The sequence below is a fragment of the Zonotrichia leucophrys genome, chromosome 4 (genome assembly GCF_028769735.1).
Source record: "Zonotrichia leucophrys gambelii isolate GWCS_2022_RI chromosome 4, RI_Zleu_2.0, whole genome shotgun sequence".
Classification (NCBI taxonomy): Eukaryota; Metazoa; Chordata; class Aves; order Passeriformes; family Passerellidae; genus Zonotrichia; species Zonotrichia leucophrys.
This window is the reverse complement of record NC_088173.1, coordinates 17,353,938-17,380,051: the sequence shown is the minus strand read 5'-3', so window position 1 is coordinate 17,380,051 and position 26,114 is coordinate 17,353,938. Positions and strand designations below refer to the sequence as shown.

At 36.8% G+C, this 26,114-nt stretch overlaps 1 protein-coding gene across 1 annotated transcript; it reads right to left on the bottom strand.

Moving 5' to 3' along the window:
* Positions 1-212: 212 nt before the first annotated feature.
* HPGD (15-hydroxyprostaglandin dehydrogenase) lies at positions 213-25,432 on the bottom strand. The gene is made up of 7 exons (XM_064712236.1): positions 25,249-25,432; positions 24,958-25,081; positions 20,952-21,058; positions 10,008-10,104; positions 3,994-4,070; positions 1,863-2,026; positions 213-802 (listed from the first exon to the last, which is right to left on the bottom strand). The coding sequence occupies exons 1-7, from the start codon at positions 25,339-25,341 to the stop codon at positions 664-666; spliced, it is 801 nt and encodes a 266-aa protein (XP_064568306.1). The 5' UTR covers positions 25,342-25,432; the 3' UTR covers positions 213-663.
* Between the last annotated feature and the right edge of the window lie 682 nt (positions 25,433-26,114).

Below are 26,114 nucleotides of genomic sequence, written 5' to 3'. Positions count from 1 at the left end.
AAACATTTCAATCAATGCCAAAATATTCCTCTTTGTATATACAGAGTGAGAAAATTCACATATATATATATATATATCTATAAAAGAAAATAAAAATATTTCTGAAATATTTTATAAATATCTAAAATCAAAGAAGTTTAAAATCTGTACTTCCTTTTATGATATACAACGAATTAAGTTGCACATATTTAACATTTCATAAGAGAAAGTTAATTCTTAGCTCCCTATGGGTACATTTGTGATTTGGATTCCTGAACTGAATTCCTGTTCTGAAGAATTCAAGATGCAAATAAGTAGGCACGACAGTGAAAATAATAACAAAGTAAGTCAGATCAACTAAACTATGCTTGGAGTATGTAGATCAGAACAACCAGAATGAAAAAGAAGAGGCCCCTACTACTAAAAAATAATTTAAAAAACCCCTCAGAGCAGTATGTTTATTCTACTAAATAAATACTGTTAATAGTGCTTACAGAATCAGAATAGTGTGGTAACATCTTCCCACAACAGATTTTCTCATCTATCTCTTTGTTATTAGGATGCAAATGTTTGAACACTGTCACTGATCTAGAAACAACACCAATCTTTTTTCCCCTGAAATTACTCTTTTAAAAAAATTTTCTATTTAAGAAAAGCCAAAAGCAATTAGCCCAAAACAATTATTCATCTCTTTGATGATGTAAAAGGTGTTTGGCCATATTGGTGAAAATGAATTCCTTGGGATGCTGTAATCTTCATAACTTCTCCATTTAGAGTATCATCTTCAATTATTGTTATCAATCCTTCAGCAATTATTGATGGGCTGAAAAAAAAAAAGTTATTTCACAGTTATGATATAATAGAACATGTAAATCTCAATGTAAATCTATATATCTGAAAGTTAAAAAATTGGTATTTGAACAAATTTATTTTGAGGAATAGCAGAGGTGGTATGAGTGTTTCAGGAGAGATATGTATTCTCCTCAATCAGGACATACATCTAAAGTGGCTACTTTACAAATCATCATTTGTTTGCTCTAGTTTCTGATAAATGCCTGTGGACATCCATCTGCCACTGGGCTTCCTATCAAACTTTTCTCTGTCAGGGAAATGGACAGAAGTAATCCTCACACAATCCTCTGCAGCTCTTTGCTGTTGATTTATCCTGCTTCTGTAGCAGAGCTGACATAAAAATTAGCATAAAGGTTAATTTCACATGCAGTTTGCTGTGATCAATAGGTGCAAAATATTTTACATAAAGAAAATTATGGGTGAAACAACACAGTCATACAATTTCCTTTGTGCAGAAGCATCTTGCAAGCTAATTGTAAGAAGCTAAGAAAGTGTTAAAAAATATGACTATGCTTGCCATGTTCTCACAGTCTGTCCAAGCTGTCTGCTTTTGGCCTTTGCTGGCAAGACTGCAATGGGCCAGGTAACTCTTTGATCTGATCCATTGTGGCTGCTGTTGTGCTCTGAATCAGTTTTGTCAGTTCATGGTCTGATTTCTGTCTTGGTTCACTTGACAATTTTGTGAAAATTCTGTGCAAATTATATACCCCATATCTCACAACAAGTTTGATTAAACAAATTCATGAGGGAACACCAAAGGCTATTAAAAACTAAAAGAATGATATTAAAATTGCTAATTTGATTTGGACTTTTCTGGGAAATGGGAATGCATAAAGGGATATATCACTGTGCAAATGGTGCTCTTAAAATAGGCTTAGATCTCTGCCATTTTTTTTTCTTTCTATACAGATAACCCATTTGATAGTCTTTTATCTGAGGCAGTATTTCCATTTTGTTTAATTTTGCTGAAAGTGTGTCCTTGTTCTTCATCAACGAAGTGCAAAACCCCCATTGTATCTGACTTGACTTACTCCATCACGCCATAGAACTGCATCATATTTTTTATCTCATCCTTGTATGAATAGTATTGTCCCATATTCTCTTCTTTATCTATTGACTGAAGAATTGGTGTGTTGACAAATCCTGGACAAATTGTGTTCAGTCTCACACCGTAGTTTTCCATGTTAGCAGCTAACTAGAAAAGAGAAAGAGGTAGCAGGCATTTGTCATCAACATTTTCAGGCAGTATTGTGTAAGCAAATTTTCAAAGAATGAGATTTACCACAAAGTACTTTTCAGCCGTGCTAGGTAAGGAGATTGTGTTACTACTGATTGTTTTAACAACTAAGTTTGAAGCACATTTTCTCTAGTAATCATACTAGATTACTGGGAAAAAAATGCATTTCTTTTGTCAGGAGAATAATTTTATGAGAAATCAGAACTCTTCCCATGAAGCTGTTTTTTTTCCTAATACTTTTTGTTCTTAGTGCTCTTTAGCATGTCATTGACAATGTTCTAGGGTGATGATATAACTCTTCTGAGCAAAAACAAGAAAGGTTTTCCCAAATGTATGCTCTGGATCTTATAGGAGCTTTTTTATTAAAAAGAAACTCTGAAAGAAATAAAATAATCTTTAAGATACTGTATTAAGATACCTTCCTCACATCAAAAGAAATACAGTATGTTCTCTATCCCTACAATGGTAATGCTAAACCTTTCTACTTGCTCTGTTGTCCCTGCCAAGGTATGAATCTATCACTGAGCATCTCCACTGGAAAGTCCCTGTGAACTGATATTTTTCAGGAAGCAGCTCAGGAACACGATGCAAGAAAGAAGCACAAGTTGTTCTGGGAGAGGTAGGACCCCTTGTTTGTGGTTCTGCCAAAGTGTGCATGTAGCAAAGAAGTCTGATCAACATCCAGGTAGGAGTTGAATGAACTGGATGAGCTGGATGATCTGGATGAGCTTTCTTAGCAGTAGCACAGAACTGATAAATTAGACATGATATATCCAAGAATAACCATAACTGTTAATCACTGTGTTCTATTTCTTTTAACATTTAATGGACTCCTTTCAGGTATAATCTAAGTCACATGTCATTTTCATAGCAGGGTAGCCTGCTCTTTTGGGGAGACAAGAAACTGAAGCCCTAGGTGTAAGGCATCAGACCTGCCCAACATCAGCCTTTCCTGGTAAATACTATAGTTCACTATGTTTATTCTTTTTTCCCTCAGCATTCTCATGTTCCTTAAAGACAGCATTTCCTCTAATTTACTTTTGAGCTTAGATGTGACATTTATATTTCTAATCAGAAAACAAAAATGGGAAACTAGGTTTCATGTTCTTGATTTGTTAATATATTATATGCAACACTTATCCAGACTATTCTCTTTATGTTAATCTGAAAAAGGAGCTATTTATGTGGGGATGGGTGCATAAAATAGATGGATAAAGTGTAATTGATGTAATTAAATTGATAGTGCAATTTCAGGTGTTTAATTCTGAAAATAAGACTGGAAGTCTTATGTGAGCAGATTATCTTTAACATTAATCTATTAAAGGGTAAATGTATTTTCTCCCTCCAAGTTGCTTTATTACACTGCTTGTTCAATCTAACTTACACTGCTTGTTCAATCTAACTAGAAAGTTTTGGAGTTAGAGGCTGAAACTTATAATATGGTCATCTTACATGCCCCACCCTGAATGTGTCATTTTTCATTTTCAGAGTATTGAGAGTCAGTAAGAATAAATAATGATGTGTTCAAGTAACATTTTTACACTTCAGTGACTATTTATCATAAAAAAAGTCATTGACCTGACTTAGAAACAAGGAAACCGAAATGACTGGGACAGGGCTCTGAAAAAATATTTTTAAAACTTGGATCAGAATTTTGCTTTTGGACTCCTCTCACTGTCCTTAAATTACTCTGCAACACCTTTCTTCCATGTTCTCCAAACCTCAAGCTGGTCATAAACACACAGATGCCATACTTAGTCCATCTTTGGATTCCCTTTGTGAAAGGAGGGAACCTCCACTGCTTCACACACTTTGTTTTCTTTCCTAAAATTAATTCCAGTTGTATGGCTATAGAGGAGGAACATGAAAAATGTAAGCATGTTCCCCAGGAGCTGCTGACACCCTTTTGGGAAATGCATACTTACTGCTAAGGACCGTGTGAATCCAATGACACCGTGCTTTGTAGCACAGTACACAGGCTGGAAGGCAGCAGGCATGAGTCCTTTAAAATAAAAAGGTAGCTGAATGAAGATGTGGCATATTCCTATTTTATTATTATCTTAAACACATGTATAGGTCTACAGTGTAAAAAACATATGTCAGAGATGCAATAAAATGGATTAGCAGGCATTTGTAAATTATATTCCATAATCTGGGATAGGCTAAGAAAAAAATAGATGAATAAAACCGTGCAGGCAAGAAAAGAGTAATAAAGAATCATAACTTTTAAAAGGAAAAGTTGCATCCATGAACTATGACTTAAAATATAAGACACAATCTGGAAGAAAACACTTAAGAATGAGATTTTTGAAGCATCTATGAATCAAGTATTTAAAGTATTCAAAGTATACTGAGGAGCAAAGTCTTTTAGGTGGGCTTTGATATATAACGTGTGAACAGGATACCTGCAGTCATTCACAGTGTGTTCAAGGAGGAAGTGTGGCAATAGGAGAAGCAAAATAAAAATTTTATGCTAATACTGTAAACCTTTATGGTCTGAGTGGGAGAGCAAAACATTTTTATTTGTTGTAGAGAAAGAAAAGAGAACAGAGGTTTTGGAAGAAAACTAAGAATTCTGGTAAGACTGAGTAGATGGCAAGAAGCTAGTCAAGAAGAAATGACAGACCATGAGCACATATTCATTTCTGCCTATTATGCCAGTAATCTCTAATACACAATGAAAGCTGAACTGGACCAAATAGATGCTGTGGTTCCACCTAAAAATTAGGCTCTTATGAATAGCAAACTTCAGCCTGTCTGAAAGCCAGAGGATAAAATGTTTTCCTGAATGTGGTATTGTAAAACAGGATAGTAATTTTAATGCCTTAATGTCTGATTCTAATGGAAATAATCCAAATTAATTTTTTTTTTCTTTCATACTTCAGATCTTAAGGTGATACTTTCAAGAAGGGGTGTGACTTACCTCAGTGGAGATGAAGAATTCACTCTCTAGCTCTGAGTATGGATTTGGCAGAAAAATTACATGTGCCAGACTTGCATGGGCTCTTAACGCTGGGATCTGTTTTGTCTGACGGAAAGAACTTTATAAGACAGCCCAAAGCTCTAATTACCAACCTGACAGCTTTAAGGTTTTATCTTGATTTAAATGCTACCTTGATGATCCTGTGAAAGCAGCACAGTTCAATACTGGGAAATGAAGAACTTAACCTATTGTCTGGTTGTTCCTTAGCTTGGACTAATGTGTTATGCTTCTGCTTAGGAACTCACTTTATGAAATGGCTTTTGTACTGTCTCCTGTGGGTTGTGATCACAAAAAATGCTTAATATTCTTCCGTTTGTTGACTTTCGATGAACCATTCCTCAGATTATTGGAAACATTGGAATATTGGCACATTAGAAATAATAAAATACTTTTTTTGAAAAAAACCCCAAATCCCAAGTACTTTTACGTGCTTCAAATAAAGGAAATTCTAATCAGACTGCAGCAAACAGAAATAAAACAGACAAAGTCTACTGGGAAACACAGAGGAAGAATTTAGAAGTAATTTTATTTTTATTTTTTAACCACTGTAAGAAAGATTACCTTTTACTTGAGAGGGAAGAGAAACAAAGTCAAGAAATAAACAAAGGAAGGGAACAGCTCACAATAATGAGGTGGAATAAGGTTCAAAGACTTTATTAAATGCCAAAGACAGCAGGAATAACTAGGCAGGAAGAGAGGAACTAGTAGCATTTTTGGGGTTCTCTCCTAATTGAAATTAATATCTTTGCTGAAGTGGAGAACCAAGAAAAAAAACCTCACTTTTGGATAAAGCATCTAAGATAGTTTTAACATTCCTCACATAAAACAATAACAGTCCTGTGTCGCTTTTGTTTCTGAGTTCAGTACTCAGAACCCCAGTAAGGGCTTTCCAGCTCTGAGCCACTTCCCCATCCCAGGAAGAGCTGGGCCTCTCTTGGTGGTGTGTCCCAGGAACCCTCCTAAAGTATTTTATGATGAGCCACTGTGTCACACTGAGTCTGCTCTGCCCACATATTTATTCAACCAGTGAGCAGAGATGAGTTCCTAACATATTAGGGCATTCATTTGTTAGAAAATCTGGATTCTATTTGCTGCTGCCATGAATATTTAATTATCTCATGCACAGCAGAATGGCAGTGAAACAGACTAGAGACAATTATGCACAAAATAATGGGGAGAAGAAGAGGAGGGTGTTCAAATGGATGGTGATGGGTCAGTGTACTTCTGGAAAGTCATACATTTGGGTTTTAATCTCTCCTAGATGGGGAGGAGAGGGGTGCTGCTATGGCTAGATTTTTCTCTCTCTAGATGTTGCTGCATGGTGAATTGAAAATGACTTTGTGATGACTCAAGATGCTCTTTGGTTTAACAAAACAAGTTCAAGCAGACCAAGAATAATCCTATGCTCCAATGCTAACTGCTCTGTTCTATTTTTCTCAGCTGCTGGCAGACTGAGAGAGACAGTTCTTGCCCTTGCTTATATTCTACTTTCCTTTTAGGTGTCAAGATCACTCTACCATTGAAGATATGGTGTCAGGTGTCTCAGTACAACTCCTTATTTGTCATGATCAAGTTTCAAAAACCACATCCTGAGAAATTAATACTGGAGGTGCAGAATTCTATCAATAAGCTTGATTTGCAGCAGTAGGCTTTGCTGAAACCAGTGTTTCCTTTCATTCCACTTTGATGAAATGAAAGAACTTTGATAAAAACAGAATTAAGCATCTTTCCCCTGTTATGCTCTCCCATTGAACATGTTGCCCTCAGAGATTTGAGTAAGTTTCTTCCTTTGAATAAGATTTATTAGCCTTTTTAGTTCTAAGCTGGACTTTGGACTTTCTGGTTTCCTCCCTGCATGCCCCCATGCTATCATAATAGTCTTCCTGAGTGCCAAAACAAAGGTGCAACAGAAATCCTAGCAAAAAATTCTAAGCTGTGCCATTCTATGATTTTTTTTTTTTTGATAGTGAAGTCTGAAGGGAATAGCTTCTAATTCTTGTTAACATCATTCTGGCAGATTCTGCTGAGCATTTTACTTTTCAAAAAAGGGAGGGACCAGAAGCTCTGTCATGATGCTGAAGGCCTCAGTTGTACAGCCACTGACATTTCTGCTCCTATGTATCCCTGTGACAGAGTCCTTGCTTGGTGTTGTAACCATTTCTTGTCATACATAGAGGATCTGGTCCTAAAAAAGCTTGTTTGCTGTGACGGGTACTTTAAGTATTTCCTGCTGCTGAAGCTTTCAAGAAAGGGAAGGCAAAGCACCTGTTTGAGGAAACTGAATGTTTGAAGTTGAGTGCAATCCAATTGATATGGCTGTGCAGCAATGAGGTATCCAGATTCACTACACATTGAACAGCCTCTCACAAAAGTAGCATGATGCTACGCTAAAAAATTGTAACATTTTTTAAGCCCTCTGTAAATCTCTGACTTTTTTTTTTGTCTGCTAAAATACAGACAGATACAAATTCATTTTCACAGAAAACCTTCTTCAGAATACAAAAGACATCAAAACAAAAGTGTGTGCCATACTTGAATTCCTTTTACCCTTTCGCAAAAAGGGTACAGGTACCAGCCACCACAAGGTAAAAGACCATGTTAAGTTTAATAACTTAAACAGCCTCTTGAGTTAAATTTAGTTTTTTTATGCTTTCTCTGCTGCTTTTAACTATTCCATTAAATGCAATTAAAGTGTGGCTTACTACAGAAGAAATTTTAGAACATTTTATTACTTGAATTTGAAATTAGGTCTATTCCAATTCAATGATGCAAAAACCTTCAATCATTGAAATTGTTTTTTATGGAGCCAAATTTGAAGTAAAACACATTTCTCATTATCTCAGTTTAGCAGAATTACTTCTGAATTACTTCTTGATACAAATGCACAAATCTAATAAAATTAAATTTTGTAGCTTTGAGACATAGTTGAGTGCCTGCTGCATGTGATCACATATTTCTGTCCCTCTTTTAAGTCCTGTCTGGGGTCAAGACTAAAGAAAGGAAGACTCATTACTGGATAGACAGGCTTTGGCTTTGATCCAGCTGAATTAAAACTTTTAAGCATCCACTTCATAGAAATAATATTGGTAGTACCATGGGTGTTTGATTCTGTCCCTAGTCCAAATCACTGGCAAAATTCTCATGGTGATATAATGATTAATATTAATGTAGATAATTAATGTGCAAAGGAACATTATTGAATTTCACATAAGCACCATGTACAACTCTTCTTGTTGTTCAAAAAGATATAGGAAGATTTGCTGTCTGTATCTTACAGAGAACTTGGACAGTGGGGATCAAAACTGCTCAGTTTAATGATCAACAGAAGCTAGCTCTGAGAAAACACTTGAAGGGGATGTTAAGCAAGCCAATGGAAGTTTGTCTTTCATGTATGGAATAAACTGCAGGACTTAAACCTTCATACTGAAAAGGAGAGTTACAATCACAAAGCACAAACAGTAATAAGTAAATAAGCAATAAAAATTAGTATATGTTAGCTTTTAAAGTGTGTTTTTCCTTGCGACCTTGGAAACAATTGTTAAACACAAGCCATGTAAAACCAAACAAAGCAGAGAAAGTGTTGTTTGTCTTAACAAAGAGAACAGCCAAGTGTTTAGGTCTTAAACCCAAAGTAATTTTGTGTTCATTTGAGACCAGTTAGAAAAGGAATCAAATCACTTGCTAGCCCTACCCTTTCTTAAGCACTGCTTTGGGCATTGGTGTCTCTGTGAACATGTTTAATATTTTACTTGCACTGCAACAGCAGTTTCCTTCAGGTTAATTTGGACCCAATACAATGTCCATTTCAGCCTATAGAGATAAACTTACTGGTATCACTAGGCAATGTGTCAGGCAGTGTGAAAAATGCTGACTTAAAGGTCTTTTAATAAGAGCCCCTCACCCTCTGGACATACGTTCATGTGTTAAGTCAGATCCTCAAGATCCATATGCATTATGTCAGTAGGGTGAACTGGACTTTTTATCACAAAAGCTAAGGTCTACAGGAGAACTTAAACTACTCAGAACATCCACACCTGTGCACAATCAGATCACTATAGCTGGTGCTATCTTAACTGGCTTTTCATTGGTAAAACACATAGGAAATATCCTGGAATGAAATGGCTACAATTTGGTAATCCGCATAGACACAAAAAACCCCTCTGACAATCTGAGTGTCAGACAGCACAGGTATTATTTTTCACAGGCAGTCTGACAGTAGAAAGAGAGAGCAACTTCTCCAAACAAAAAAAGAGAGAATGCAAGTACTACCTCACAAAATTTTTGAGGAGGGTTGTCAAGTGACTTCATTCTCCATGTACAGTTTCCCCTTCAGCTGTTCTTTTTTGCTGGGAGCCCAGTCATTGAAACATTGAGTATATCTACAGGAAATGGTGCAGGATTCTGCCTCACAATAGGACAGCATTTACAGAACCAACTGATGTAGGGTCCATAGAACTCTATTTTTATACCAATAAATTGAAATACAGTTATAGAATAGGTAAGTAGTGAGCAAAGAAAGTGCTTGTTTAAGCTTGGTGAAATATGAGTGTTAATTTTATGACTTTTCAAGTACAGGTAGATCACAGCTGAAAGGACTTGGAACACAGAGTGGGTGTGTGAAAACTTTAATAAACTAGGTACAGTCTAGCCTTAGAGGTTCCTACATTTGTGTTCCTCTGGAGCTGAATGGAGGAATTTACATCAGGCTCAAGGTTTTAAATGCAAGACTGACAGTTTAGGAAAATTACTGATTTTTTTTCTGTTGAATTGGGTTTAAAAAAAGCAAATGGAATTTGTGGTTGTTTGATATTCCTGCTATTGCTACAATGAAAACCAGTTCAAAATATTTCTAAACAGAAAAGGGCCATAAAAAGAAGAAAAAGTAAGACTGATCAGTATGATTCATTTACTTAAGAAGAAAAGAGCAGAAATTTTTTATGCAGAAAATTTTCTCACCTGCCAAGGATGACATATTAATGATCACTCCTCCATCACCTCCATTTCCTTTTTTCATGTATTCTATGCCAAGGTAGGTTCCTCTGATCACAGATGTCTGGTATAAAGATGAAGGAATTATTGAAGATACTCAAAGATTATTTGAAACTATTCAAAATATTTTACTGAATTATTGATGTTATTCAAAATATCTATTGTGCTTCTACAAACTGGAAAATATCTATTGTGCTTCTACAAACTTGCTTTTATTGTGGTGCTTAGAACCTGTATTGCTTTACCAGTGACCTTACTTACACTTTGAAGTTTTTAAAGTATAAATAAGAGACACAGAGACACTCCACAGTATTGCAACTCAATAACTTCAGCAGCACAATTTCAATAGATAGAAGTAATAGCAGTTTACTTATTTCTCTCAATAAGATGTAAATAAACAAAGTCAAAATATTGAAATGTGAAATAGGAGCTGTGAAGGAAATGAAACAAAGAGTAAGTAAATAATTTAACGAAGAAACACATACCTTAACTAAAAATATAAGTGGCAGATGAACTGATCTAAATCCCATTGTTTTTGTTGAGATAGCCTGTTCTATATTATTAAAAAATGCACTGACTGTATCAGAAGATAACACTAACACTCTAAACTACATTAGGCTCAAGTCAAAAGAAATTCACACTTTTTAGGATAAAGTACCATGATATAGTTCTGGTCCCAAGATATTAAAAATGTGTATTGTTTTCTGACTAAAGTTAAAGGAGTTTCACCATTCCTCTCACATGAAAGCCCACACAGGCAAATACAGCGAAGGTAAAAAGGGTATGCTAAGAGAAGTGAGACGTTGTTAGCGTAATCTTAGCTGTGATTTTTACAAACATTTATTTTTTTTAAAAACAGAACTTCAAGGAAAAAATTTTCCGAGACCTGAATGTATCATTTTGATTCCTTAAAATCTGTTTTTGAACCCTACTGCAGTCAGAAATTCTGCTGAGATTCCTCTCACTGAGCTTCAGACTTTTAAACTGAGACGTCCAAAGACACACCAAGCCTTGGGTCACCAGCCTGCTGGGGAAATCATGAGAGGGTTTCTCCCAGAAAGTCACTTTACCTGAGAGTGAAATGAATAGTAAGAAAAAGGCAGGAGACATGGTTCCTGGTGGAAAACAATAACTTTAGAGAAATGTAAATTTCTCTAAATTTACTGCATTAGTGATGAGTTCCGCAACTATTTACCAAATTTCTCCTTAAAATGGACAAATACACTGAGACACACTTTTAGTCTTTTGGAAATATCATTTCAGCTTTTAAATGAGAACTTCATTTGTAATTTATGATTGTTTAGTGCTATTTATTGACCCAAATAAATTAAGGTGTCCAAAAGGTGAAGTGTGCATGATTATTTAAATATTTTTGACCAGAGAAGGTCTGCAGAATATTGGAGACAGAAATTTCCCTTAAGAAAACTAGAGTAAAGAATCTGTATTTGGCTAAAACCTAAGAGATAGTGACTGGAAAAACTGGGGGGAAGAAAGAGAAAAGCTTTTAAAATCAGAATGTTAACTATTTTTCTGTCACTATCTAAATTCCCAAAGCAAAATTGGAATTATCTGGAGATTATATTTCATTTTCATTAGCTGATATTTTTAGACACGAATGTTACAAAATATAAAGTAGTACTTCTAATTCATTTTCAGTTATCCTTCATGCTTTTCTGGTTTTAATAGGAATCAGATTTGGAAGAGTGCATGTCCTACTTTATTAATATCACTGGTTTATTTTTTAATTAACATGAGGCTGACCATTGACAGAGTTACAACAACTTGAGACCTCATTACCAAGTTTGCTTTGGAATCTTGATAATTAATCATTTTTTGTCATTTTCTATAGTTTCAGCGCTTAATGAGATATTTTTCTATAATATATTTTCAGAATATCTGTTTCCTGGAATAGTGTAAAACTTCACAAAATATGAATATTTCAAAATTCTGAAATAATAGTTTAAATTTTTCTTAAAGAAAAAAATCCTTTTTTTTTTCCTGGAAAGTCTTGTTTAAGCAATCATTTTTAAAGAATTATTTTGATTAATTTAAAAAGGATGCTGTTGAATAAATTCTTTAACAGAAATTTTCCAAAGAATTGTCTTCAATACCTTGTTGCATACCAGATTAAATCAGATTTCTTTTACACGTCCTGGAAAGTAAGAGAGTCCTTATAAAGGTTGACCTAGTGCTGTTTAATTGTCACATATAAATTTGATTTATTTAAACCAAGATTGTTAATGTACAGTAGTGTTGCTATAAGATATACTTATTCTGAACATAAACTTATTGGCACCTCAACCAAAATTAGATTTGGAATTAAGAGTGGAGTGTGTTTTTTCTAATATATATATATATATATATATATATGTATGTATGAGAGGCTGTACAGAAGATATTTGAGGAAGAAAGGGGTTAATGATGTCTTTGGAGTGCAGGTGCAGGTCCTGTCATGCCCTGGAGCAGTGGCTCAGCCTGCTGAGCAGAAAAGGAGAATTCCACTTAAGATGATTAGAGAAAATAAATCAGTTGAAGAATGAAGTAGCTTGGGGCTCCTTGAAGGCTTTTCAATTCCTTCTAATTCAGAGATAATAGAGCTAGATGAGTCCTTGGCCAAACCACAATCATAAACCAAGAGAAAAGTGGGTAGCTTGGCTATCCACAGCTTGGCTATACTGTACTTTTCTTTTTCTCCCTCTGGAATCCATTAAGTTAGTACTTCTTCACAAGGCTGGAGGCATGTTCTCCTTTACACAAAGGCATTGTGAGAGGTGGTCTTCAAGTGAAATGCAGACTTCCACCTGGATATTGCCCCTTTCACCAGCTATAGCCTTGTACTCCTTACCTGTGATCCTTGCAAAAACCTCACTGAGTGTAGCTGATCTTGGGTCAAATGACTATTTATGATGTTTGGGCTGATAAAATACAGAATTATTTTGCAGGTAAACTCTGAAGCACGTACCCAGCATGAGAAGAACCTGCCAGCACTCTCAGCAGATGGCACTTTTATTGTGTGATGGATTTCCCATTCCCTTGAAAGAATCTACCTCTGTCCAATCCTCTCAAAATTTATGTTTTCTGAATGCAGTTTTATGGTTTCAGGTTATGATGAAAATATCTGTCATTTCCTTTCAATTAAATGAAAGAAACTAAAAATATTTTCAGACTGCAGTTCCCCAATCATACGTTTAAGCCTAATAATTCAATCACAGGTACTTAACCAATAATAATTTATATATTATCTATTAAATAAAAATTCTGGGAAAGTTAAATTTAAAATTACCTAATAAAAAAACTGTCTGACCCAGCTTAAGAGGAAAATATGCTGAGAGACTTTGTACAAGAAGGCATTTTAGAGCTAAATATTTATGATTCCTTTGCTTACAACTGCATTTAACTCAAGGGATATTTTTCATAAATATGTCAAGAACAAAGAGTATCAAAGCAGTCAGCTTTGTAACTAAATATAAGTAAATCAAAAATTGATACAGCTGACTCTTAATTATTTTTCTTTTTTTTTTTTTTTTTAAATCCTGGCTATGGAAAACTAGTATCCTTGAAGTCAGAAAATAATCTAAATTACTGTTCTTCTAGATGTTGAAAAGCATATCTCAGCAACACTGCTGTTTATTCTCTTACCAAAATACAGTGTTTTACTACAGCGCATCATGAGGACAGGCCATTAAGGTGGGCTGGAGGTCTGAGCATGCTCTCAAGGGAGGCAATTTTACTCTTCAACTGCCAGCAGAAAATTTAGGATTCTTTTAAATAAAGTCAAAGTGGCGAGTGTGGGAATATGTAATAGCATTATGTTACATAAATTACAGATTTAAATTAGAGGAGATCAGACGTGCTTGAATATCATACAGTAATAAACCCAATATGGTATCTGACATCATGGTAAACATTGCAAAATAATTGTGCAAATACTCAAAATATTTGCAGTTGCTTTTGAAAATAAGGTGTCTGTAATCAGTAACTTATTTAATGATTTCTTAAATAGCAATTTAGTTGCCAGTGTCAAAATCAGAACTAAAACTTACAAAATCTTTGATTCTTCAAATTTCTATGTGTCCTTTGGCTGTATAGATTTTATTCTATCATTCTAAAAAAATAATCATATATTGAAATTCTGATTCTAATTAGGCTCAGCGTCTTCAGTAGAGTGCTAAATAATTTTTTCCACCTTTAGGAACCAATGTCAGCCAATGTGTACAATGTTTTTGTATTCCAACATTATATCTGTCAGTTTTTATACTTTGTGTTTCATTTTAGATTTATCTGTTAAAAAAAAAAAAAGATTTTTTTTGGTGATGGTGCCCAGGACATCATTAATCATCATCATTTTCAAGTGACAATTGCTTTGAAAGTAACTGAGTACACAGTGCTTTTTTTCCTACTGTTTCAGGACAGCTGTTCCAACTGACATAGTTTCTCACACCTATTTAATAAAGTTTTGCTTGCCACCACTTGTCAGATACATCTGGTGCTTCATGCTGAGAAAATACATCAGCATCTTCTGTGCTGAAGATGAGCACTATATTGATATCAAGATGATATGGTAATATGAAATCCTTTGAGAAAACAAAATAGTAATCAGTCACAACATTTTATGTAGGCTCCTGAACTAAGATATTTCAGTGCTTGGGGTACTGAATAAAAATGAAAGAGCCACTAACTTGTGGTTTCATAACGCAGGCTGGCACAGAACTGGAATTTGACCCAAGATAATTTGCCTTTCATAGAGTGAGGTTGTAAATCAATGACTATCTATAAGGAAACATTTAAAAGTACTTTGTGAACTGTGTAAGATGAGCTTCAAAATTCTGAAACTAAAAGTGCTGCTTGTGATATCCATGGAAAATTTTAGCATTTTGATGTTGGAAAGGAAGGGGGGACTAATTTTTTTTAGTAGATTTTCTAGGATATGGACAAGTTGGAGCAAGCATGCAAGTTCCTTGGCATTCCTATGCATAGGTTAGTTTGATTGCTATATGAAATTAAATTTTAAGCTCTTGAGTATGAATTTCCAACTCAAACTGTGGAAAACAAGAAGTCTAGAGAGGAAGAGGCAGAAAGGAGAAAGGAATACACAGCAGGATTAGATTATTTGCTACAAATGAATAGCTCTTTTACAAGGTGGGAATGAAACACTATGCTTTAGCTTTTCATGGTGCAGATTCCTTTACTCCACTCCCTCCATTCCATACACCTCCACATTCCTGAAGGACATAGGAATAGTATTCCATTTTGATAACTGGTCTTATGTTCTTAGTTTGAAACCTTTGCTTTTCATTATACTTCAACACTGGTTACTGTAAACATACATTAAAACCATAAGCTAAAAAATCATTGACTTCCTGTGCTATTAAGGTAAGTAACTATGTCCTTCCTAGAACAATATAAACAGCAAAAATAATTATACCTAGAGGCTTCTTTATGTACTTAGAGGATTGATTCTTGTGCTACTAATGTCAAGGTGTTAGTTTTAATTTTTGGCCACATCTCCCCTTAGTCTTCTGACATCAAATTATGCTGAAGAATAGGCAAATAAGCCATTGAAGTTGTCAGCAAACCAGCCACCTATGCCATTTCATCTACTACAGATAGCACTGCTTGTTTTGGTTTGTTTCTGTTGCTGGCACTGAGAAATGATGCTTGCCTTTGTCACTGGTGTGGGACCTAGTGGTTATTTCCAGCTGCTTAATCCAGCTATGTGTCCAGGTTACATCACTTTGGGATGGAAGTTCAGCCCTTCTCTTTTCTCCTGGTATGCTGGGAAAGGCCAGCAAGGTGTATGATGGGCCAGAAGAAGGTTGCAGCATACTCCCATTTATAGCTGGCACAGTGGAACAGCCTTGTGATGATCATGATGCTGTGGTCACAAAAATAAATTCAATGAAGCACTTCTGATGTTTGTTTAGTTACCCCTCTGTCAAAGGGTAACAAACATCACTTGGCCTTCTGAGAAACAGGTCCTTACTGATAAGCAAACAATGAATTTGCAAGGTTTGCTAGTTTCTGGAACATGTATTTCACCATGAGCCATATTGAACAGAGTCACGCATAAATATACAGTGGTGCATATCTTCTCTGTAGTTCCAATCTAAGTATTTTGATGTTGGTAGACTTCATTCTAGTAAAGGACTTTTCTAAATTCATGGAAATTTGTTACTTCTGTCACTTATGGAAATAAATCATGCAAACTCATGAAAAATGTAAAAACTTAGAATTGTTGCATATCTCTACATTTTGCCAAGTAATGTGAGACTGTCATGCATGTGAAAAAACTTCATGTGTGCATTTGAATTCTGGACTTCTACTTACTTCTGGACAACATTTAAATAATTGAATCCCATATGATTGGGGTGTTTTAATGTGCTCAGGTTCTGGCCTGAAATTTAAAGTTTTGCCAGAATGTGTTAAAACTGCAACATTATTACATAAACAGAAGATAGTTGTGATTTTGCTTTCAATTTTTTCATATTTTCACTTGGGGAATTGGTTTAAGTATATATACAAAATAAACTTTTTGTCATAACAAAACAGTAAGGTGGTCAAAATGACACATAAAGCACTTCTAAACTTTTGAGTCAGGTAATATTTAAAATGTAAGCATAGGTGATACTAGTACTGCTACATTTAACTGTATACTGCAACCTATATAAGTTTTCAGAAACCTCTGACATGAGCATAAAAAGAAATTCTGTGTGTAATTTGGGGGATTGTCTTTACTATAAAACGTGCTAAGCACATTGGTAATGACAAAAGACACTGTAATTATAGTGGACACTCTAATTACAGTGGTTCCAGAAAGCCACATCAAAACAAGATGAAATTATTGAAGCTTCTTAGAACACTCAGTTGTGTTTAAACAGCATACATGTTCAAGGCTCGTAAAGATGTGGGTCCTTTTCTTGCTTTAGGGATTTGAAGAATAAAAAAAAGTCAGATTATAAAATTTCTGGATCCCTTAGGTAAAAATTTTATGAATGCAATAAAGACTGTCATGATGGAGGTAGGACCCTCAATAAGAATTTATGTGTTATACACTCTTATGCTATTCTGTACACAAATCTCTGTGTGTGACAGACTGCTGAAACTACACTGGTAATAGCTATTTAAAATTGAACTCTTGTATGGTTGCCAAGCTCATTTTTTTATGTGCCATATTAACAAGAGTGTATCCTTGTATGTTTCACTGGTTGAAGCTTCTGATGATCAAACTGATATCAATCAAGTAAACACTCCGAGATTTGGAATTTTGAGGTGAGGAATAGATGGCATTGCTGGACTACTTAGGTAAAAAAAAATAGATGTATTAATAAAATAATGAAAGGTGGATGTTTAGCACAAAATGTAGCAAAATGGTGGAAAGCATTGCAATAGAAATATCATTTTAGTAGTCACTACTCCTTCCTACACCCCTTCCCTGGCTTTATCAAGTTGTCTTTTCTTGCTCTCAGGAAACTGTAATGGACAACAGTAAGAATTGCATTTTACTCTTTTTTCCTTCCAAATTAAGTCCCACTCTTTGAACCTTCTTCTTCATGCTTTCTCAAGCAGTACTATCAGAGAACTTCCTTACACTCCTATAAAAATGTTCCTGAAGACCAACCGGTTCTGTGAACTGTTTTAGCCATAAAGAACACACCCCAGATGTGTTTGTTCTGATTTATCTTGCTCTGTATTGCTCTACTTTTGTACTTTGTACTTTAAACTGGGGCAGGGAATATTTGTTATATCAATATATAAATGAAATCACTAAGACAACGACTGGCATGAAGATTTTTTTTCCCCTTCGAAAATAAAAAAATATGTGCATGATGTGTATCACACATATGGTGGCTATAGAAGCTGTTTCTGTTCTTAGAAATAAAGTAAAGAATACTTAAACTATCCTACAAGAGGGAAATGAAGACATTTTAAAAGAATGTATTTCATATATATTTTGCTCCTTTCTACAAGAAACAGAAAAATATTTTATAGAACTAACCCATAGAAGATATTACATGCCTCAGCTATTTTTTTGTTATAATTAAAAAAACCAGAAAGTACAGTAACTAGATAGAAATGCTTACGGAGGTAAGTTGACTCGGTGTTAGACAGGGAAAGAATAATCAAATCAATAGGAGAATGGAGGTATTTGGATCTTAGAGTAGCTTTGATTTAACCCATATAACTGTAATTCTACTGTGTTTGAACATTTTAGATGTTCTTTCAGTCACCACCATGTATTCATGAATTTTTTCAACATTCAACTCTGTATTAGGTCATTAGGACATTTATGGTGAACTTGCATATATAATAATGTATAAACTTCATAATATTCCCTTAGGAAAAAAAATAGGGGACTAATTTGATAGTTAAGCATGCAGGTTTCTAAAACTTGGATTGCAGATGTTCTGCTACTTGAGACCTCTTATGGTCTGCTTCTGCTCAATTACTTATAAAAAGAAAAAAGGAAAATAGAATCATAGAATTGTTTAGATTGGAAAAGAATCTTAAAAATCATCAAATATAACTCAGCCCAGCACTGCCAAATCCACCACTAAACCATGACCCCAAGTACCACATCTATAGGCCTTTTAAATACCTGCAGGGATGGTGAGTCAGCCACTTTCCTGTGCAGCCTGTTCCAGTGCTTGAAAACCCTTTTGGTGAAGAAATCGCTCCTCATATCCAATCTAAAGCTTCCCCAGCCCTTCTGACCATTTTCTCTTGTCCTATCACTTCTAACCTGGAAGAGGAGGCTGTCCCCTACCTCCTTACAACCCTCCATTCAGATGATTGTAGAGGGTAAGAAGGCTCCTGTGAGCCTCCTTTTCTCCAGGCTAAACAACCTCATCTTCCTCAGCTGCTCCTCATAAGACTCTTCTCTGCTTTGTTGCCCTTTTCTGGGCACAATCCAGCACCTGAGTGTCTTACTTGTAGCGAGGGGCCCAAACTGAATGTGGGATTTGAGGTGCAGTCTCACCAGTGCCGACTAGAGAGAGTCAGGACTGTGGCCCTGCTCCTGCTGGCCACACTATTGCTGACCAGACCAGGGTGCCATTGGCCTCCCTGACCACCGGGGCACGGCTGGCTCACATTCAGCTGCTGCAGACCAGCACCTGCAGGCCCTTTCCCAGCGGGCATCTTCTCAGCCACTCTGCCCCAAGCCTGTGCGACGCATGGGGTTGTTGTGACCAAAGTGCAGGACTCAGCACTTCACCTTATTGCAGCTCAGACAATTGGCCTTGGCCCATCAGTCCAGCCTGTTCACATCTACAGAGCCTTTACAGAGCCTTCTGATCCCTCAGCAGATCAACCCCCCACCCAGCTTGGTGTCTCTGCAATGCAGTACGAGGAGGTTCTCAACACTGTTTGTTTGAAGCCCTTGACATCAAAAAATTATTAAGACATCACTCTAAGTGAGGATATTTACCTTGACAGCAAGTATCACAGTCAAACATATTTCTCACATGGCCTTCAGTATTTCCAGTGATGACTAATTATCTGTACTTGCAAATTTGACAGGTGGATGGCTACCTACATTAACTTATATCCTGCGTTAAAACCAGGCACAAAAGTAAAAATAAATAAGTAATCTAGAATACAGTCTTCTTTTACACTCAAGGGATCGTGCTAAGAGATACTAAGATGCTCCCTATCACTGAGGATGAAAAACTACTGTTACTTCACAATATTAAGTTTCCTAATGTTTAAATTTTTGGAACATTTTAGAAATTAAATAAAGAGAAAGAAATATATGTACTTAAATCTTGATGAATATGTAAGGGATAGATACAAAGAAACTCAAGAGAAAGGTGTTATGAAACTTAATTTTTTTTCCATGTACCAATTTTCTCATTAATTTTTCTGTACCTTCTCTCAAATACAGCTTGTGCTATTTGTCCTGGAGTTGTTTTGTTCATTTGTTTTTTTGGAGACATTAGAATTCCAAGATGGGTATCTTTGTCCTTGAAATTTTTGACAAAAACTCACCTAATTTTCATAATCTGAGCTTTCTTGTTGCACAATAAATTTCAAATGAGAAAACTCCAAATTTTACTCTTCAAAGCTTCCTTTTGCTACTTTCTTTGCAGTAAGTACGATCATGGGGTGACTTGTTGAATCATCATTGAATTAGGACTTTACAGATGGTAAACTACAAGACAAATTTCATTAACCTAGAAATTCTGTTAATGCTAGAAAGGTCATTCCTTGGAGCTGAGATGTCCCTAGAGGTGTACTTGAAATTAAAAACTCTTCAGCTGAGAAAAAACCCACAGATATTGTGGTTTCATCTGATGAGATACCAAATAATATCAAAGAAGTGGTAACCGTTTGAAAATTAAATTTTCCAGGCTTGTTGAATGTACTGGATTTTAGGGAGTAAGTGCCCTTAAGTAGTGTGCTCCTACAAGTGATGATGGTGAAATGGCCTGTGTTAAAACTCAGATTTTATGCTGGCATGGTTGGTGAGGAAAGTGTGGAGGCCTTGGCTGAACAAATTTACTTGTAGTATCAACAAATGGCAACTCTAATGAAGGCCAGCTAAGCCTTGCAAGTAACTAAAATGTTCTAAAACATTCATATAAACAGACTGGCCTACTGTAGATGCAGGTCTACTGCCTTGAATAGTCAATTCTTACACCTATCTGGGAATCAATTGGATTTTCTAGAAAGGGAATGTTTGGTGATAGATAATGCAAGCACCTCTACACAGTGCTGTATATCTTGGTTAGACAATTTTAGGGATCCACCACACACTCAGTTATGTGGTGATTGTTTCAATAGCTGTACTTACCAATCCAATAATTAATGTTCTGTCATCTGGCAAAATCTGTACAAGCCACAGGCTGTTAACTGTATTCCAACATTAAATACTGAAATACGGACAGGAGAAAAGAGATAATTGGAGCTTACCAAGTTAACTTGTATAGTGCTTTCCCAGTCCTTCTCATTGTTCACTCCAGCATTATTAACCACAATGTCCAGCCTTCCAAAATGTTCAATTACTTTTTTGAAAGCACCTATAGTAAGACCCAAGAGTGACAATTCTTAGAACTTTGGAAAGTAATATATAAAAATACAATGCATGCATAAAAATGAATGGTTTATTAGCCTACCAAAATGTCTTCATTATTTTCTTGAACATTAAATGAGCAACATACAATTAAATACTTTATCTAACATGCACTAACATTAGATAAATTTAGGGAAAGTCGATTAAGATAACATCGTTGCCTTTTCATTCAGTTTGGTAGTGTGATAACAGGAGCTGTAAGTTCTTAGCACTTATACATTTGTAATAGGTAGGATGTTTGGCATCCCAATTATATACATTAAGCATTTATGGTTTGATTTGTAGCAGTTTGGTATAGCTAGTAAAGTCAAGATTTGACACTGTCTATTTTGAATGAAAAGCAAAAGAATCAAGTGTCCAGAAAAATTTTCTTAATTCAGTCCAAATTTAACCTAAGAACACAGTTTTTATTTAATGAATAACTGACATGAATATTTCAACTACAAATAATTAATCACAATTTTTGTTTAGATGTATCTATTTATGGTTAAGTTGGTATATATCCTACTTGTCAGGTAACTTTAATAATCTATTCTCAAATTGAAATCTTCCCTTTTTTCCGAGGAGAAAAATAGTGACTTGTCTTCCAAAGAATTTCAAAATGAGAACTGGGAAACTTCCACAGTGACACTGTGTTTTCCCAGGTGACAGTGTTAGAACTGAGATAAAAGATGTGTATAGAAAAACATGATGATGTCATAATGAGGAGCAAGCTTCTCAAGCCTGGCTCTGCTTTGACAAGATGGATGAGATGACTTCCAGATGTTCATTCCAAACTAAGATGTTCCAGGACTGACGATATTTTCTGACATGTATATATATAATTGCTTGTTTTCCCCTCCAAATATTGTTCCTCATCACAAAATATTTACTATTATGTAAACCAAGACACCACCTCCCCAATATTATTTTTAAAAACATTGTTTGGTATTTGACTCAAAATCAACAGTATTTCAGGTATACAAAAATTGCGCTTGGTAGGCCTTGATGAAATTACTTCAGTGAAAGGTGATCCCAGGAGCATCTTCCTTCTCTGGTCCTTAGTGCTTGGCCCCTCATGTCAATCAGTGCACAGCATCAGCTTGAAGACATCTACCTTTTCCTGCAGCAGTTGCAGGCATTTACAAAGCTTTTCCTGCACCAGCCTTTTCTTTGCCTCAACGCTTCAGGTCCATCATAATCATCATCTTGTGATCAAAACAAGAGCTGGGCAGCTGATGGAACAGGTTTTATTTGTCCAGCTGCCTTTATTGTACGGATCTTTCTAATATGCTTATTCTATACTAGAACATTGTAATATTAATAAATCTTCTGGTTTGGCCTCTCTCCCTTTTTTTCTTTTGTTAGTTGCCAATTCATTCTCTGATTTCTCAACTCTTCAGTCACTTATCTTTCCAATTCTGCATCATCAAGGGCTGAAATGAAAACCTTTAACTTTATTAAAAGCAGAAGTGAGTATTTAACTTATTTTGAATGAGTAAAATAAATACAATTTGGTTCCTTATTTATCTTTCAAATTTTGGAAACTGGCTAATTCCCTTTTAAGCCCTCTCTAAATAACATCTTATCTAAGAAAGGTGTTTCTGAAGATTCTGTTAAGAATTATAATCTTCAAAAACCACCATGGATAATAGTTATTTTGCCAATGATTTTTAAATTAAACTTACACAGACTTGACTAATTGTAGTTTTCTATTTTACATTTTGAGAAAAGACCAAATGTTTTTGCATATCTGTGTTTGGAATATTTCTGGTAAAAGTTTATCTGAATACAGTAATCCCATCTATCACCTACCCACAAAAGGAAGAATTTTCTTGTAAATTCTTAGTGAAGTTGTCACCTACACATCAGTATAAGCTGATTTATTCTTCCCTCTTAAAACGTAGACTAGTTCTGTGTTTGCATTGCACATTAATTAGTGCTTATGGAATTATAAAAAATTAAAAGCAGATGTTTGTTTGAAATATTGAGTGGGGAAGGAAAAATTAGGAGAAGGATTCATTTTAAAGGAAAGGTAAGAAAAACAATGCAAAGTCAGCACAAACACCAATTATATGTGAGCTTCTTAAGTGTCCCTGGAAGGCAATAGTAAGTATGGTGATTTTTCAAAAGTGGGATGAGATAGGGGGGATTAGGTGAAAGAACCAGCAGAGAAAAAAGTTCAGGCAAGACTTGAAAGTAGATTAAGCAGATGATTTCTTGCCCATAAGCCTCTTGTACTTAGAAATATTAGTTCTAGTACTGGGATTTTCTTCCTACTGTTAGGAAGGGCTAGAGTTAAAAAAAAAAAAGGAACTTCATTCACGCACATGACCTTTAACATAAAGTACAGGACTTGATTCCTCTGATGAAACCTTTAAAACCTTTAAACCCTAAATGTGAAATTAATCTAAATTTGTGAAGTAGTAGCTTACAATTGCAAGTGGAAAAATATGAAAATAAAACAACACCAAAACCAGGTCAGAATTCCCAAAGGATTGTGAGACACGATTGCAAATTTAGAGTAAGAAACCTGCAGCAGGATTAATGCAATGATCAGAGAGGCTTTAGCAGCAGCAGCCGCCTGTTCTTGCTTTTTTCTTTGCAGGAGCCACTTCCAATTTCATTCTGATTACTTTTTTCCTACTAACTTGGTTCCAAAAACTCGCTTGCTGACCTGTCCTACTCACTCCAGCTCCCGGTTCACACCCTGTTGGTCCTGCACTCGCCTGGCACTAAAGAAAGGAGGAGGTGTGGGAGACAAGGCACACTGAGTAACACCCACACAGCAGCACATGTTATTCCTACCCCTAGGATGCTTTTTCTTGCTCCTTACTCCTCCCACTTGGAGAAAAAGTCAATCATCAACCTAGCTGATAAAAACTTTGCTGATTACAGCAGATCCCAGATTTAAAGTACAGCATCTTTCTTACAAATAGGCAATGTAAAACTATACAATTAGGAATAATCATGCTCTCTTGTAACAGTGGACAGTACAGCTGAATTCTGGAATAGCAACGATGTTTTCTGAAACGGCTATGCTCAATGGTCACTGTTGAGAAAGTGACCAGTGAAGTGTAATGAACGAAAAGAGACCAAAACTGTTCACATCTAGTATGGCAGAAATGAATCTGGGGAAAGGGCACTGTCAAAAGAGATGTCAAAATCTGAATCTGAGTCACTACCTATGAATGTACCATTTAATAATGAAACTTTGATGAAGTGATGTGCCTGTTATGAAATATTGTGAAGGTACATCAATGTTATATGATACTCAGTGGGGAACACTGTTTATCCACTAAGTGAAAACAGAGATGCAAATCATTCATGAGGGAGCTGCTTCCATTCCGTGCATCTGCAAAATGTGTGTGAAACGTTATCACCCTATAGTTAACCCCATGATGAAGTAGCGTGCCAGTTTTTGCCAGCTCTTCTTTCAGCTGTGGCAGCACACAATGAAAGTAAATGCACTGCATGTAAAGAGCACGGCAACCCAGCACAGAATTTATTACTCCTGTGACGAGGGAATGCAGCTTGGAATCTGTACTGAAACCTCATAAAAAGCAAGTCTGAGCTTTAAAGTTTATATATATTACTCATAAAATAGCAATTATCTTCTGCAGAGCCTTTCATGCAAAAATATCACCCACAATACTCAATGGAATTAACTTCTTTGGCTTTGTTGTGCCAAGGAACAAAGGCAAATTATGGTAGTAATGCTGGTAGCAATATTTCCCATCTGCAGGTTCAGGAACAAATCGTTTTTGGGTCAGTGCCAGCCGCGATCGGGAGCAGGCTGTCCCGCAGAGCTCCCTCTCCGCGGAGCGCTTACGGGGCTGCAGCCCGGGCGCGGCGCTCACCTCCTACCTTTCAGCTGCTCCTGGTCCGTCACGTCGCACTGGATGAACAGCGTCCTCTGCGCTTCGAACTGCTCGTCCAGGGCCGCCTTGCTCTCCTGTCCGGCCTCGGAGTTGCGGTCCAGCAGGGCTACCTAAGCGGGGCGGGAAGAAAATGAGCGGCTGGCGGGAGGGCGGATGGACGCACGGACGGACAGGTCGCCCGCCGAGCCGAGCCCCGGGGGCTGCCACCACCCCCCGCCGCGGGTGCCGGCTGCAGGCAGAGGCGAGGGAAAGGGAGGACGCGCTTCCCGGGGCTTACCTTAGCGCCCTTGCCCAGCAGCGCCTGGACGAAGGCGCGGCCGATGCCCTGCGCCCCGCCGGTGACCAGAGCCACCTTCCCATTGACGTGCATGGCCGCCGCGCTCCTGCCGCCCGCTCCGCGCCCGCCGAGCCCCAGCAGCCCAGCGCGGTGTCACCTGCCCGGTTTCCTTTCTCCCTCCTTCGTGCCCTCCCTCCTGCCCTCCCTCCTGCCCTCCCCCTGCTGCCGCCGCCGCTGCAGCCGCTCATTCCCCCCCACTCCCCACTCGTGCGACCGAGAGCCTCCCGGAGCTGCCTGGGCGGGGGGAAGCAGGGGCGGAGCGGGTCATTAAATCCTCCTGAGTGTCTGCATGAACTCTGGAGAGCGAGAGCCAGAGGGAAGATCAGCTTCATCCCCTCTTCCCAACCCCAAGCTTTCCGGGGAGGACAGGCTCGCAGTGACCCCCGGACAAAGGGTCCCAGGGCAGCTACAGCTCCGCTCGGTGGAGAGGGGGTTCGTGTGTGCGTGTGTGTAAATCGCGTGAGAAGCTGTTCCAAGCTTTGATAAGGGCTGTTGGCAGCTCCTGAGGCTGTGTAAGTTTTGGTTGGCCCAAGTCGCATGAGGAATTGGGTGAGGACAGCCTCCAAAACAAAACAAAACAAAAAAATGGGCCACTCGTTCTCACTTCAGAACAACTTACCAGCTTTCTCACTCTCATTCCCCTAGTAGGCAGAATCTACTTGCCTGAAAAAGCAACCATTTATTGTTGCAGATATTAGACATATTAAGATAAGTGGTTTTGTGAAATTTTCAGGTCTGTGGTTAATATACCTTAGAACAGGTTTAACTGTTTTTATAGCTTATAAGCCAAATTCTGTCTGCTATAT

Coding starts and splice junctions, on each gene's coding strand:
- HPGD (XM_064712236.1), bottom strand. CDS start 25,341: ATGCACGTCAATGGGAAGGTGGCTCTGGTCACCGGCGGGGCGCAGGGC. Junction 21,059..24,957: donor GGACCAGGAGCAGCTGAAAG/GTAGGAGGTGAG, acceptor GTCTTACTATAG/GTGCTTTCAAAAAAGTAATT. Junction 4,071..10,007: donor TAATATGTCATCCTTGGCAG/GTGAGAAAATTT, acceptor TTTATTTTAAAG/GACTCATGCCTGCTGCCTTC.